General features: G+C 34.5%; 2 protein-coding genes across 2 annotated transcripts; one reads left to right on the plus strand and one right to left on the minus strand.

Annotated features, from left to right (window-relative positions):
• Positions 1-1,331: 1,331 nt before the first annotated feature.
• Positions 1,332-4,862, minus strand: LOC125211771 (leucine-rich repeat receptor-like tyrosine-protein kinase PXC3). Its single transcript, XM_048111691.1, has 2 exons — positions 1,985-4,862; positions 1,332-1,907 (listed from the first exon to the last, which is right to left on the minus strand). The coding sequence occupies exons 1-2, from the start codon at positions 4,317-4,319 to the stop codon at positions 1,582-1,584; spliced, it is 2,661 nt and encodes an 886-aa protein (XP_047967648.1). The 5' UTR covers positions 4,320-4,862; the 3' UTR covers positions 1,332-1,581.
• Positions 4,863-12,852: 7,990 nt separating this feature from the next.
• Positions 12,853-14,342, plus strand: LOC125212270. The gene is made up of 3 exons (XM_048112384.1): positions 12,853-12,982; positions 13,091-13,591; positions 13,685-14,342. Exons 1-3 carry the CDS (start codon positions 12,898-12,900, stop codon positions 14,203-14,205), a joined length of 1,107 nt encoding a protein of 368 aa, XP_047968341.1. The 5' UTR covers positions 12,853-12,897; the 3' UTR covers positions 14,206-14,342.
• The last annotated feature ends 360 nt before the right edge of the window (positions 14,343-14,702 follow it).

Here is a 14,702-nt window from a genome sequence, read left to right on the forward strand (position 1 = left end):
GGTGGAAATATGAGTTTGGTGTCACATGCAGTATCCTACAAAAGTTATTGATATGTCACATGCATTATCCTACAAAAGTTATTGATATGTCACATGCATTACTTCAAGTGTGTTTCACATGTCTTGGTAGAAATATGAGTTTAATGTCACGTGTATATATATTTTGTTTATAAATAGCTTTTTACATTTTTTTTGAAAATAACACTAACTACTCATTCCACCTCAAAAAAATATCTCCCAATGAGAAGTGGAAAACCAATGATCATTTTGGATGTTGTTGCATCATATGACTTATGGAGATGGCATGCATTCTTTGGAATTCCAGGTTCGTGCAATGATATTAATATACTCCATCGGTCTTTTGTTTTGATGATGTCTAGAAGGTCGAGCATCATATGTTAATTACATAGTAAATAGACATCAGTATAATAGGGAATATTATCTCAATGATGGCATATACCCTGCATGGCCTACATTTGTCAAGTCAATCACTTCTCCACAAACTCAAAAGCATAAATTGTGTGCTCAACACCAAGAGTGTATATAGAGAAAATGTTGAGCTAGGATTTCAAGTCCTACAAGTGCATTACACATTTTTGCAGAAGCCATGTCTTGTCCAAACAAGATTTTGATAGGAAAAATTATGATTATTTGTATCATCATGCATAATATGATAGTAGAAAATGAACGTAATACATATCAAAATTATTATGATTGTACTGAGTTTTTTCCAAAACACACCTACAAGAGCATAAGAAGGAAATGCTGAAGCTTTTTGCCACTCTACTCAATGTATCGAGAGCTTGTTTCTTATATAACAAATCGAGATCAATTCCGCAATAGAGAAACCCATAATGCTCTTCAAGAAGATTTGATTGAGCGTATTTGGCACAAATAATTGAACATGCAATGTTTATCTTGTTTTAGTTATCTTTCTTAATCTTCACTTTTAATTTGTAGTTTGGTTTGTTTATTTTCTTTTATCTTACCACATTTCTTTTATTTGTGTATTTTATTATGTTGTACTTCAATTATATAATTGTCTAATAATTTTCATTATAAATTTGAACTCTAAATAGTATTTTATATATTTTTAATATATTTAAATAAAGTTTAAAATTTATATCAATTAAATATATATAAAAGATAAATATTTAATTGGATTGGGTTTGAGTTGGGTCACTAATGAAAGTAAAAGTTATACAGTAAGTTGGGGGTTATATATGTGGATGAGAGAGAAATGAGAATTTATTAAGGAAAATGATTGGAGTTGGGTTGAGTGAGAGTCATTGATGAAGGTTTCGAATTTGAGTCCACCGTGACATAAAATATGAAATTCTTCAAAAATATTATTTTCAATATAAAATGCGGCATTCTCATATGAACGTGCTGCCAACATTCTCCATAAGAATGATATATGGAAATTAACAATGGTAGATAGCATGCCTCTTTAGTGAAATTTCTTGATACAATGGTGATGCAATCACACCCCCTAAAATCAACCAATCTGTGAAAGGGATTGTTATGTGTTCTTGATCATCAGAGTTGTCTTTGTCTTTTCTAATTAAGAATGAGCTCTCTCTAATCTTGCTTGATTTCTTGAAGCATCTCCACAACGTTCTTCATCTTAGGCCGTTTCGCCGGCGTGCTATCCGTGCAGAGAAGAGCTACTTTCAAGGCTGCAAGCATCTCTTTCCTGCAACCAAATGATATAGTGCTTAGCCTTGCATCAAGAATCTGCTCGGGGGTTTCGCCCCGAGCAGGAGCCGAGTGCACCCACTTCACCAGATCGATCCCTTCCCCAAAGGCCTCGTCTACGGGCAGCTGTGTCGTGAGGATCTCTAGAAGTACGACTCCATAGCTGTAGACGTTGCCCGGTGCTGTAACTTGCATTGTGTAAGCATATTCTGTCAAACAAGTTCAAGAAAGAGTCAGTATTGTTGTAACTGGATTAGCAAGAAATGATTTTGATCGATGTATGTACCGGGAGGGATGTATCCGAATGAGCCAGCAACGGCACTGATGCTAGCTGTCCCTCTAGATGGATCTAGAAGCTTCGAGATCTCTACTTCACCGACCAATGGAGTGAAGTTCGAGTCCAGAGACACGTTGCCTGAAGAGATGTCAAGGTGGATGATGGCTACATGGTGGAGGAATGCCAGGCCTTCAGCCACACCGATGGCAATGTTGAGCCTCGTGGACCAGTCCGGTTTCTTGGTCTGGTCGTGGAGGTACTGAGCCAGTGTCGCGTTGGGGCAATACTGATGCAGCAGCAGAACAACATCCTCAAACAAGACAAACCCTATTGGCCTCATCAAGTTGTCATGGCATAGCTTGCTTAGCTTCTCGACCTCTCGTATCATCTTGCTGCGATGGTTGATCACAGTTTTGTCCATCGACCTCAGCTTCCTGACCGACAGTGTCATCCCGGATGGCATGTCTGCTCTGTATAGAGTGCTGAAAGTGCCCGTGCTGAGTAGATTCGAGTCTTTCATGGTTGCTCGTGCAACAGCATCAAAGTCTATAGCCTGCTGCATGTTTTCGACAAACACATTTCCTGCTAAGATCACGGGATTGGCGCTAGCTTCTTCATCTTCAGCTGTCCCTGCATCTTTGGCAGCTTTCTCTTGCCTCTCCCTCATCATAAACAGCAAGACAATCACTGTCACCGACAAGAACACAGCCAATCCCGAGCCAATCACAGCTAGTACAATCTTGTAAGAGACTTTGTGATGGTAAGCATCGCGGGCAGAGTCATTGAGACCACCACAAGAAACGCTCAGAGGCTCACCGCAGAGCCCTTTGTTCCCAAGAAAGCTCGAATTGAAGCTCTTCTGAAAGGGTTGGAATGAGGGTATCGGCCCACTGAAATGGTTGTTGGAGAAGTTAACCTCTATTAAACTCATCATCCCTTTCAATGCAGATGGAATGCTCCCACTGAGCTGATTGCTCGACACGTCTAAAGAGACCAGCTTGTCCAGTCTCCCTAGCTCCTCGGGCAGCTGTCCGTGGAGATGGTTAGAGCTCAGGTTCAACGCGATCTGCAGGTTCTTGATATGCCCTATCTCAGGGGGAATAGTCCCGGTTAGATAGTTACTTCCCAATTGCAACTCCAGCAGCTTCGTGCAGTTGCCAATCTCTCGTGGAATTTCCCCTCTTATCGAATTCTGGCTCAACAGCAAGAACTGAAGTCTTGATGCATTGCAGATACTCGTAGGAATGGTGCCATTCAACCAGTTATTACTCAAATCAAGCTTGTTTAAATTCTTGCCCCTTAAAATCGGAGTTGGGATATCTCCAAACAGGCTGTTCCCGGACACAATGAGCTCCTGCAAATTACTCAACGAGCCAAACTCCAACGGTATGGTCCCAAAGAAGCTATTCAAAGCGAGGTTAAGCAGCGTGAGATTCGAGCATTTTGAGAACTCCATCACAATCACACCAGATAGATTGTTATTGTTGGCCTCAAAATAAGTGAGACTACTTATATTGCCAATCTCTCTAGGAATCCCTCCACTCAGATTGTTGTCACCAATTCGAACATTCGAAAGGCCTCTGCACTTCCCAATCGCCTCAGGGATATAGCCACTCAGTCTGTTCTGAGTCAGAACAAGAGTTTCAAGCTTCTCCATAGCAAAAATGCTCTCAGGAATCGATCCCTCCAAATAGTTCGAATGCAGGTTCAACGACTTAAGCTCACTAACTAGGCCTAACCTATGAGGAATAACACCACTCAGTGCATTCTCATAGGCAGTAAAGACTCTCAAGCTAGTTAAGTTCCCAAACCATAAAGGGATAGAGCCACTCAACTTATTCGAATACAGCCTCAAATCTTGCAACTTCACTAGGCTCTCAAGCTCATCAGGGATCACACCATTGATCAAATTATTCGAAAGGTTCAACGCCATGAGGTTCCTAAGCCTACCAAACTCTACAGGAATCGATCCTTCAAAGGCATTGAATGACAAATCAAGAAACTCAAGCTCAGATAAGTTCCCAAGAGAAGGTGGAATCATGCCATGAAACTTGTTGTATGAAAGATCAAGCCATTTGAGTGATTTGAGGTCAGAGATGAGAGTGAGATTACCTTGCAGCCCATGACTAGAAAGATCAAGCCTTTCCACAACTGAATTATTGGAGCTGCAAGAAATGCCAGGCCATGAGCAATAATCAGAGATATTCCCATTCCACACAGAAATTCCAAATTCCTTCCCAATTTCTAATAATGCAGCTTGATCACTCATGATCTGGGCGTTCAAAAGTTGAGACCTTGAGAGCAACCCAAAAAGCAAAATGCTCAAGAAACTGAGTAATGGCATTTTTTGGGTTGCCTTCAATTTGGGAAAAAAGGAAATTGGAACTAAAGATTTCTTAGCCTTATGTTACCTATGCTACCAAGAAACCAAAAGGGCAGTAAAAAAATTCACTCTTTTTGTCAAGTTTTTGCTCATGAAAGGCATTACTACGGTGGAATGTCACTCATAGGTTAAAGACAGGATTTTTTTCAGTAAAGCAGAACCTTGAAAAGCCATGAGGCATAAAAGATTCAAGAATTTCCACCTTTTCAGCGCTGCCCATTTCTAGTAAAGTTGAAAATGAAGGAATTATAAGAGTAAAAAATTGTTGATAAAAGACAGCCACCCCTAAAAAATGCAGAAAAGGCAACACTTTTGGTGGAAAAGGAACTGAAATTTAGAAGCAAACAAGACGAAGAGAAAGAGTGATGAATAAAATGCAGTTTTAGTAGTACTAATAAATGACTTAACAATGATTCCAAAAGGCTTAATTAAAACAATGAAGTGCAAGTTTTTGCAGGAGAGGGAAAAAGATAGTTCCTTGGATTTGGAAAGAAGATGATGAAACAAGAGTGGTTGCAGTGTTTGGGAAATTGTTTTTCACGGGTCAGGTGTTTTGTGATTCTTGAAAGAGAGAGAGAGAGAGAGAGTGATTGTTGAGTGTTAAAAGAAGAAAGCTGTGTATTGTACGTGTAGAATAGCAAAAGCGTCACGAGAAATAATCAACCTATTCTTATTTGCATAGGCCAAAACAAATTGGAAATTTATGCAATCATCCCTTTTCAAATTTATACTCCCTCCGTCCAAAAAAATAGAGCAATTTGTGTATAGTATGAGTTTTAATATAGAATTGGTAAAGTAAGAGAGAAGGGAAAAAAGTAAGAGAAAAGGGAAAAAAGTAAGTGAGAAATAGTGTTAGTGGAATGATGTTAAAGATTATTACTTGATGAAAAGTTTTTCTAAATGAATGTGCTCTATTTCTTGTAGACGGCTAAAAATGATATTTAAGGAATATACTACTACTCACTATTGTGTTCCTTTTAATAGCAATAAATGTCACGTCCAAAGATGAAGAAAACACACCATTTACAAGAATATGGTATGGACTATGGAGGAGTACTAATTTAAATTAGTGTCAAATTATAAACTGCCAACATATTTTAAATTGTATTTGTATTACACTCTTAAATGTCAATTATTGTCTATTTGATTTTTCCCTCACAAACAACGAGAGAGTGTACTATATGTCTCATATAATCTATTAAAGTGCTTAAAATAGGTAAGGATTTTATTTGGCCTGTTATATTAAATCCAAACATTATTGGATACTTTTTATAATTAGAAATTTAATTAGAATGATTAGCATGGTCCATGTGTAAGGATGGCATGCATAAATCGAAAAATAGAAATAAAATATACTACTAATAGATATATTAATCACCCGCATAAAACGAGATCTATGTATATTGGAAAAAATGTACTAAAATACGTTATAAATTTTATGTGAGCATCAATTTTGTTTGATGCACGTTTAACATTGTATATTTATTTTATACTAGTATATACTACATCCGTCACATGCTACTTGCATTTTTCTTTTTCGATTCATCCTAAACATTTTGCACTATTTATTTTAAGTATAAATTAGCGTATTAAATCAAGATATTAGAGTTAATTAAGAATTCTTTTATTACACTTAAAATACTAATTTAACTAAATTAATTACTCAATCCTTAATTTACAACCGAAAAAGAACAGTGCAAGTAATACGAGGCGAATGAAGTATTTAGTTTGATTTTAATACATTAACAAAATATATAAAATCAAAGATCGGTTCGTTCGTTTTCTTTATAATTTTAAATAAATAAATAAATAAAATAACAAATTGAGCTTTTATTTTTATAGATTTTACTATTAAATTAAAAATATCAATAATATTTTTATATTTTAAAATCAAATTAAATATACAAAATAAAACAAGCAACAATAAACATGCATAAAAAAGATAACGCTTAATTGTTTACATAAGATGTACTAACATAGATTGAGGCAAATGATTTTTCAAAACTTCAAATTCAAAATAGAGAAATATCAATTCCACAAACTACTTTTTTATATAAGCTCCCACCACTCCTTTACTTACCTATGTCCCATTTATCTTCCACTTTGGCAATGCAAATTTTACCATGGCAACGAATTATTTTACCTTGAAATTATACATTTTGCAATAATAGTAGTATGAATCAAGTGTGAATGAAAGCAATTGAAATGACGTAGCGATTGATGGGCTTCGAATTGTGCCATACCTCGACAAAGTAGGCCATACACTTTGTCTCAATAATCTATTTGCAACGGTCACCTCATTTTACTACTACTATTATCTTTATTTTGCATATTCCCAACTATTTTAATTTTTTTTCCAACAAACTAATGGGTGAATTTCAATAATTAAGATGACTACTAAAAATAGTGAATTATTGTTGTCGAATAAAAATTGCAGTGTTTGTCCCGCTGTCTTTGCTTATTTTCTTTTATTTGTGCTGTACTCTTTATATCCCTTTGTGTATAATATAAAGGAGTACTAATTTATGTTGTTTTCTTTTAATAATGTCTTGTTAGTCGGCTGCTTTTAGCATAATTAATGATGAGGTTTATTAAGGCACGAAGCAGTAGTTAAGGCAAAAATTTTGCAGGAAACATGGAATTTGGCGGGAAAATAATGTTAGCAATGATTGATGATGATGGTCATGATGGCCATACATCATCCTTTTTTTTAGCTTATTTCAAAAGAGCCAATCATTTCATTTAGGCTTTTCTTATGTTTTTTCCTTTTGTCTTGAATTTAAATAGCACAATTACATGAAACATGGAGAATATCAACCTAACCACCACATCTCCACCTCATTTGCAACTCTATCACCATTTCATCTTAAGTTACATTCCTATTTTTTCTCTGATCATGTAATTATTTCATATTAATGGCACTATTCATAAGTCATATTTTTATAATTCATTTTAATTTCATTTAATTTATAATTATTTAAATTTATATATCATAATTAATTCATATACAAATATTTTAAAATATGAATTCAATTAAAATTAAAAAGGTGATATAATTGAAATTTTAAAAAAATACTACTACTAAGTAATGTACAGTACATCATTAATAACAAATCCTATTAGAGTGATAACTATTACTTTCTCCGTCGGTCATTAGGAGTCTCATTTATGAGTGACACGTGTTTTAAGAAATGTTAAGAAAAGTAAGTAATAGAAAGTTAGTGGAATATGAGTCTCACTTGTATATATTAGTTTTAAATAAAATGTGGGTGAAATGAGTTAGTAGAAGGTGGGACCTAATTACTATTTTGTAGTAAAAGTGAACCGAGACTCCTATTCGCAGAACAGACTAAAATAGAAAAACGAAACTCTTATTCACGGACAAAGGGAGTACTTCTTAAATTGATAACGACTACCAAATATAATCCATCCGGTCTAAAAACTAACGACCAAGATCAATTTCCACGCGATAACTAGTTGTTGTAATAATGTCAATCGGGAGTATAATTGATAGTTCACTCAATTAATTATAACTAACTCATACATAATTATTTCAAAACTTATAATTCATATAAGTATCTCAATTTAAATTATTTTTTCACAAAATATATACTCCCGATTTATCTCAAACTAAAGGTAAATTTATAAGTATTTTAATGAGATCCCGATTGCATGGATAATAAAGTTTGAGATGTTCATTGGAACTTTCAATATTTTTTATATTTAGGTTAATGTCAATTGATATGGAGTATCATATAATGTCCACTGTACCAACAATAATGTTAATGATTTGTGAACTATTTTCCAAGTGTTAAAACAAATATCACGAGCATACTCTTTGTAAAACCAGCCTATCAACGTAGTCAGTAATATGTGATCTAGTTTTCGAGTGTAAAAACAAGTCTCACGAGTATACTCTTGTATCTAAATATCAACATGCACTAACAAATACAATGTCAACTTCATTATATTTAAATGTCAACTTCGTTATATTTAAATATCAAAAGACACTAGCAACAATGTCAACTTGTATCTATAAAAATAGTATTCCCCCGTCCATAAAAAATAGATCACTTTTGCCATTTTGGGACGTCCACAAAAAATAGACCATTTTCTAAAAATGAAAAGTTTATCTCTCATACTTTTCCCACTTTTTCTTTCCTCTCTCATACTTTACTCACTTTTTCTTCCTATCTCTCTTACTTTACTTACTTTTTCTCCTCCTCCCTCTTACTTTACCAATTCTACATTAAAACTTGTGCCGAACAACAATAGATCTATTGTTTGTGGACGGAGGGAGTATCAATTATACACTAACAAATACAATATCAACTTTATTGTATATAAATATCAATTTCTCAATAATAATGTCTAAAAATATTAGCAACAATGTAAATTTATATTTAAACAAATATCAATACAATAACATATACAATATAATGTCAAAACAAATCTCACTAGCATATTACTTGTAAAAAAGAAATTAATTCCATCTTCGGACTCTTAACCTACGTATTTTACAAGTACATGTAAAATATGAGTGCGTGCATCTAGTCCACACAAAATTTTACCATACTATTTGAAGTTCATTATTATGTCTCATGTGGATTAAATTGTTCACACATCACACGAGATAAACATTATGTAGTAATTTTTCCACTTGGATAAGAACATTGACGGTGGATAAATTAATTAGGTTAATTCACAGCAAATTCATGCATGAATATTTTAAAATATCACCATCGTAATAATAAGTATCACGAATTCACGATGAGTAAAAAAAATTCTCACCAACTTCATAACAAACAAAATTCAACTGGAATAAATGTAGGAGTAAAGTACTATTTCAAAACATATGACCGAAGTTGATCCAAAACATTCACTTTTTGAAAATCGAGACCTAAACAATTGAAACCATCATCGGATTGATCCTATTTTACGGTTTCATCAAAAACAAATGGTCAACGGAAGATTGGTGAAATTTTGACTAAATTAGAATATTAATTCATGATTAATTAAAATTAATGAAATAGAAAAAAAATCACTTTTATCTCTCTTCTTCTCTCTCGTCTATTTCTCTCTCTATTTTTTATTTTCTATTTTATTTTATTTTAATTAATTATGGATTAATATTATAATTTAGTCAAAATTTCGACGGTTAGTTTTTGACGAAACCGTAAAAACAGACCGATTCGACGACGATTTCATTTCTGTAGGACTCAATTTTCAAAAATTGAATGTTTTTGACCAACTTCGTATTTCAGTCATATGCTTAGAATCAAAATAGTACTTTACTCATTCTATTTTTCTTTCTCTCTAATACTTGACCAATTATAGATTAAAATCTATGTCATGCACAAATGAGATTATTTATTGTGGATGGACAGAATATTAGTTTTATAATTTAATGTGAGTTAAATGAATTACGTAAAATGTGGCTGCATTTGCCCAGTAAAAATGATGACAATAGGGAATGCCCTAAATTAGAAAAGTGAGACACATAATTAGGGACGGACGAAGAGGGTATTGGCTAAAAATTGCACACCAGACTCAATTTATTTACACCCCAATGCACCAATATCCTACAAAAGACCCAAACTTCAGCTTCTTTATGAACAATGATGCAGTTCCCCACATCTCAAAATTGTCTCAATTCAGTTCGATCCTCTACTTGTCTGTACATGGTTTGAACTAAAAAAACACAGAAAAAAGAGGACAAAAGAAAAAATAATCTTAAAACCATGTTTCTCATAAATAAGAGTCATTTTCAAGGACAGCTTTCATAGGATTTGACTCCACTAACCACTATGGCATGTGCATGATGTGATAGGTATCCACTTTATGTGCATGTCATCCATGTGTATGGCCCATAAAAGAAAAAAAGGGGCAAGGAAGAATTGCACTATGAAATCTCTATGTGATTGAGATGGGGCTCCCCCTTTATGGGACATACATCATGACACTTGTATCATGCACTGTCTCTCTTCTCCTTGGCATACTCGGTCCCCCCCATCTATTGTTAAAATGGAAATTAAGAATGATAGTATAATTAAATATTTACATATCAAGATTCGTAAGATGATCACACAAGAAACCTACTTTACAATTTACATGATGGATACAATTGAATTTCATTGTAAAATATTTTATTTTTTGATAAGTCTACCCACTTTATCTATTTATATGCAAAAGGCAATATACTTTTATAAATATTTGAGATGATGAAGTTATAAAATGTTTTATGTAGGTGTAAAGGCTTCAATTGGCCTTTGAGAATAGGCCATAGCCCAATAGTATTGAATGTTACACACTTATTGGACTGAGAAAATATACAAGCCCAATATAGCTAACATTTCATAGTAGTCTTGAATCTTACACACTTATTGGACTGAGAAAATTACTGGCCCATATAGCTAACAATTAAGGACAAAATGTTTTAAATCTTCAATTATTTTTGGAAACTTGAAAGGCTCAATATTTAGACGAAAATTTTCCTTTCATGTTTAATTAAGCTGAAAGCTTTAAGTAAGTGTCCACAGTGATGCGGAACAACCACAACATAGCCACAAAAAACTTCCACAGCCATAAAAACTTGTCTAGCTCAATAACAGCAACACCACAACCACAAAACACATTACTTAATCAATTGTTAATACATTTTAATTAGATTCGAATAAAAATGAGAGAAGGAGGTATATCCAACAGTGGTCCGTTGTGCCGCCACCACTGTGGACACTCTTAGAAACCCCAATATAAAAATGAGAGAAGGAAGTGTATCTAGCAGTGGTGAAAACACATTATTTAATCAATTGTTAATACATTTTAATTAGATTCAAATAAAAATAAGAGAATTGTTAATACATTTTAATTAGATTCGAATAAAAATGAGATAAGGAGGTGTATCCAGCAGTGGTCCGGCGCGCTTTGTTTAGAAGTTTTACATATTGGTAAATGACACTTTTACGAACGTGGCTATAAAACATTAAAAATATTATTTATACTCGAAGTGTATCATAGTAGTAATTTTTTTCTGCTACCGACGTTATGTTTTTGGAATTAAATCAAAAAATTATTTATATGTTTGACTTTTGAGTGCTCAAACTAGTTCGCGAAAGTTCAAGGAAAGATAAAATTAATCCTCCCACACAAAAGAAAGACTGATGCATGAATGTAATTAAATGGAAAATAGTTTCTAATACATATAAATATAAGTTACTCCATATAACATTATAATGAATATCGAGAATCTATTATTTTCAGTAGGTCACTATGAAAATACTAATATCGAATGTGATGTGATGCACATGAATGATGTATTATTAAATCATTATTATAAGATTAGTTTGTTAATATTTCAAAGCTGCGAAAATGGTGGGCGGTGGAATAATTAGAGGAACATGTAGGGCTAGATTTCCACGCACCAAATTTTAAAACTCTTTTTTTGGCCAATTTTTTATACTAATCTTTCGTATATTAGGGTATATTTTTATGTTCACGCATTAATGGAACTATTCATTGTTAGCAAGCAATCGAATTTAATTTTTATGACATGTCAGATTATAATTATTATTTTTTATTAAGGAATCACTTATTATACAAGTGAAGCAACTTCATTTTTGTAATTTTTTCCCATATTTAAAAATTTTAATCCGACTATGGTGAGATCTCTAGCTCATTTATTGTTACACCAACCAGCTGTTGGTGTGTGTTCTGATCTAAGATCCCAGAAATTAAATGCCAAAACTATTTTTTTCCTGATCACCCACATATATAAGTTCCTTAATTTGAATTCAATAAGTAGGGTATGATAGATAAACAAAACACGATATGATCATATATTTTAGGTCATTTTCGGTCATGTAACTCTAACATAGATGAGTTATCTATCATACCAAACTGCATTCAACTCGGATAATACATAAAACCGGATCAACTTCCCAACTCATCATATTTCTCAATATTTAAATAAGCAATGTGTAAAAACTGTTTCTACATCTACAGTACTTTCTGCAAACACCTAAAAAAGTAGTCTACAATTGAATATCATTTTGAATCCAATACTATATCCTTAAAAAACTATATGTAGAAGTTACATGTCTCTTTCCTCTTACATAGACATACAACATGTTCCTACACAAAAAGGCAAGGAGTATTTTTCTTTAAAACTTTTTTTCCAAAATGAAAAAAAAAAGAAGAAAAGAAAAGTGGAAGAATAGATAATCCTATAGAGACAGAATGGTGGAGTATTTCTGAAAACAAGAATTCAACATAGGCTGAGATAATCACGGCAACCCATGAAAGACTTAAAAGTTGAAAACAAACTCATGTGGTAATGTGTGGGAAAAGGCACTAAAATATAGGAAAAAACTGCATGAGTCAAACACATCTCCCGCCTAAATTCATGGGATTCTAACATGGCCCTAGTTTCATTAATTTTTCCAGCTTTGGTAAGTGTTCAAGATTAATTATATACTATATATATATACAAGCTTGATCCAATCTATTAAGACTAAGCTCATTTGTTTTCTTGATAGCTTTAATGGCCTATCCTACTCTTTTGTCCCTATCCCTATTCATCCTATGCAACACCCTAGCTTTTGCTAAAGAAGCTCCTCATCTTGATGGTATGTACATAAAGCCCACAACTTAATGTTTTCTAAATGCCATTTCTTTCAACTTAGTTTCAAGCTATTCTTCTACTAATGTTATTTCAAATGTTTCTATCTCAACAGGACTACTACCAAATGGAGACTTTGAAGTAGGGCCAAAGCCAGCGCACCTGAATAAAACAGTGATAATTGGGAAGTACTCCCTCCCCAAATGGGTAATCTCCGGCCTAGTTGAGTACATTCATGGTGGGCCTCAGCCGGGCGGGTTCTACTTCGCCGTCCCACGTGGGGCCCACGCTGTGAGGCTCGGAAATGAGGCTTCGGTAACGCAGTACGTCAGGAATTTGAAGCCAGGCGCAAGCTACACGCTCACATTCGGGGCGACCAGGACCTGCGCCCAAGATGAGGTGCTGAGGGTTGCCGTCCCCGGGCTGTACAGCGATCTCCCGATCCAGACGCTGTACAGCACCGACGGAGGGGATACGTACGCCTGGAGTTTCAGGGCGAATTCCAGCGTTGTGAAGGTCACATTCCACAATCCCGGGATGCAAGAAGATCCAACCTGTGGACCTCTCCTCGACTCCATCGCTATCAAGGAAAAGCTGCCCCTGAAATTAACACCAGGTAAGTATTCAAACTTCATTTTCTTAGCTACTCTGACTTACGAGGAACAAAGATCTAAACAAACAAAAAACTGACTCGATAAATAATTCCCAGGGAATTTGGTGAAGAATGGAGGCTTCGAGTCAGGCCCCCACGTCTTCAAGAACTACTCCACCGGAATCCTCATCCTCCCCATGCGCCAGGACCTGTGCTCACCGATCCCCGGATGGATCGTCGAGTCACTCAAACCTGTCAAATACATTGACTCAAAGCACTTCAACGTGCCATCGGGACTTGCAGCAATTGAGTTTGTGGGAGGCAGAGAAACAGCAATCTCACAAATTATTAGAACAGTTGAAAAGAAGTGGTACGAACTCACATTCACCGTTGGAGATGCTAATAATGGATGCCACGGGACGATGACCGTGGAAGCTTTTGCAGGCGGGAAAACTGTAAGTGTTCCGTTCACATCTCAGGGAAAAGGGTGGTTCAAGAATGCAAGCCTTGGGTTTGAAGCAGTTTCAAACAGGACAAGGATTAGATTCTGGAATCCATTTTATCATACTAAGATGTATGATTTTGGTCATATGTGTGGCCCTGTTATTGATAATGTGAAAGTTGTTCCAGTTGCTTAGCTTAGAAAGGGTCCTAAGAGTGACAAACTACCCAAAACAGCCGTATTTTACATTCCTGAGTTCTATAAAGTGTTTCATTTCTTTCTGAATTGTTACAAAAATTGATGATATCAATAAAAACTTCAATTGTTTTGCAAGCGAGTTAGTTATTTATACAATTTTTGTTTTTGAATCTTGGGTGTATGATATTGCCCAATGCTTAACTCAAATATACATCAGAAAACAGGACCGAAATTAATTTCACTGAATGAATATACTAGAGAATACAAGGTGAACCAAAATGATGTAGAGTGACTCGAGTCATTCTTCAAAGTTGTTTTTCATTGAAAAAAAAAACAAAAAATGATTACTTGAGTACTAGTTCCTTCTGATTGCACAAAAGACACTTTATCCAACACGAAACTATTCAATTTATAGCCCAATTAAAACGACATACAGTCCTATAATACCTCATTTGATTGCATATAATTGCAATTAAATTAAGATATACAAATTTC

This window comes from Salvia hispanica, chromosome 3 (assembly GCF_023119035.1).
Source record: "Salvia hispanica cultivar TCC Black 2014 chromosome 3, UniMelb_Shisp_WGS_1.0, whole genome shotgun sequence".
Taxonomy (NCBI): Eukaryota; Viridiplantae; Streptophyta; class Magnoliopsida; order Lamiales; family Lamiaceae; genus Salvia; species Salvia hispanica.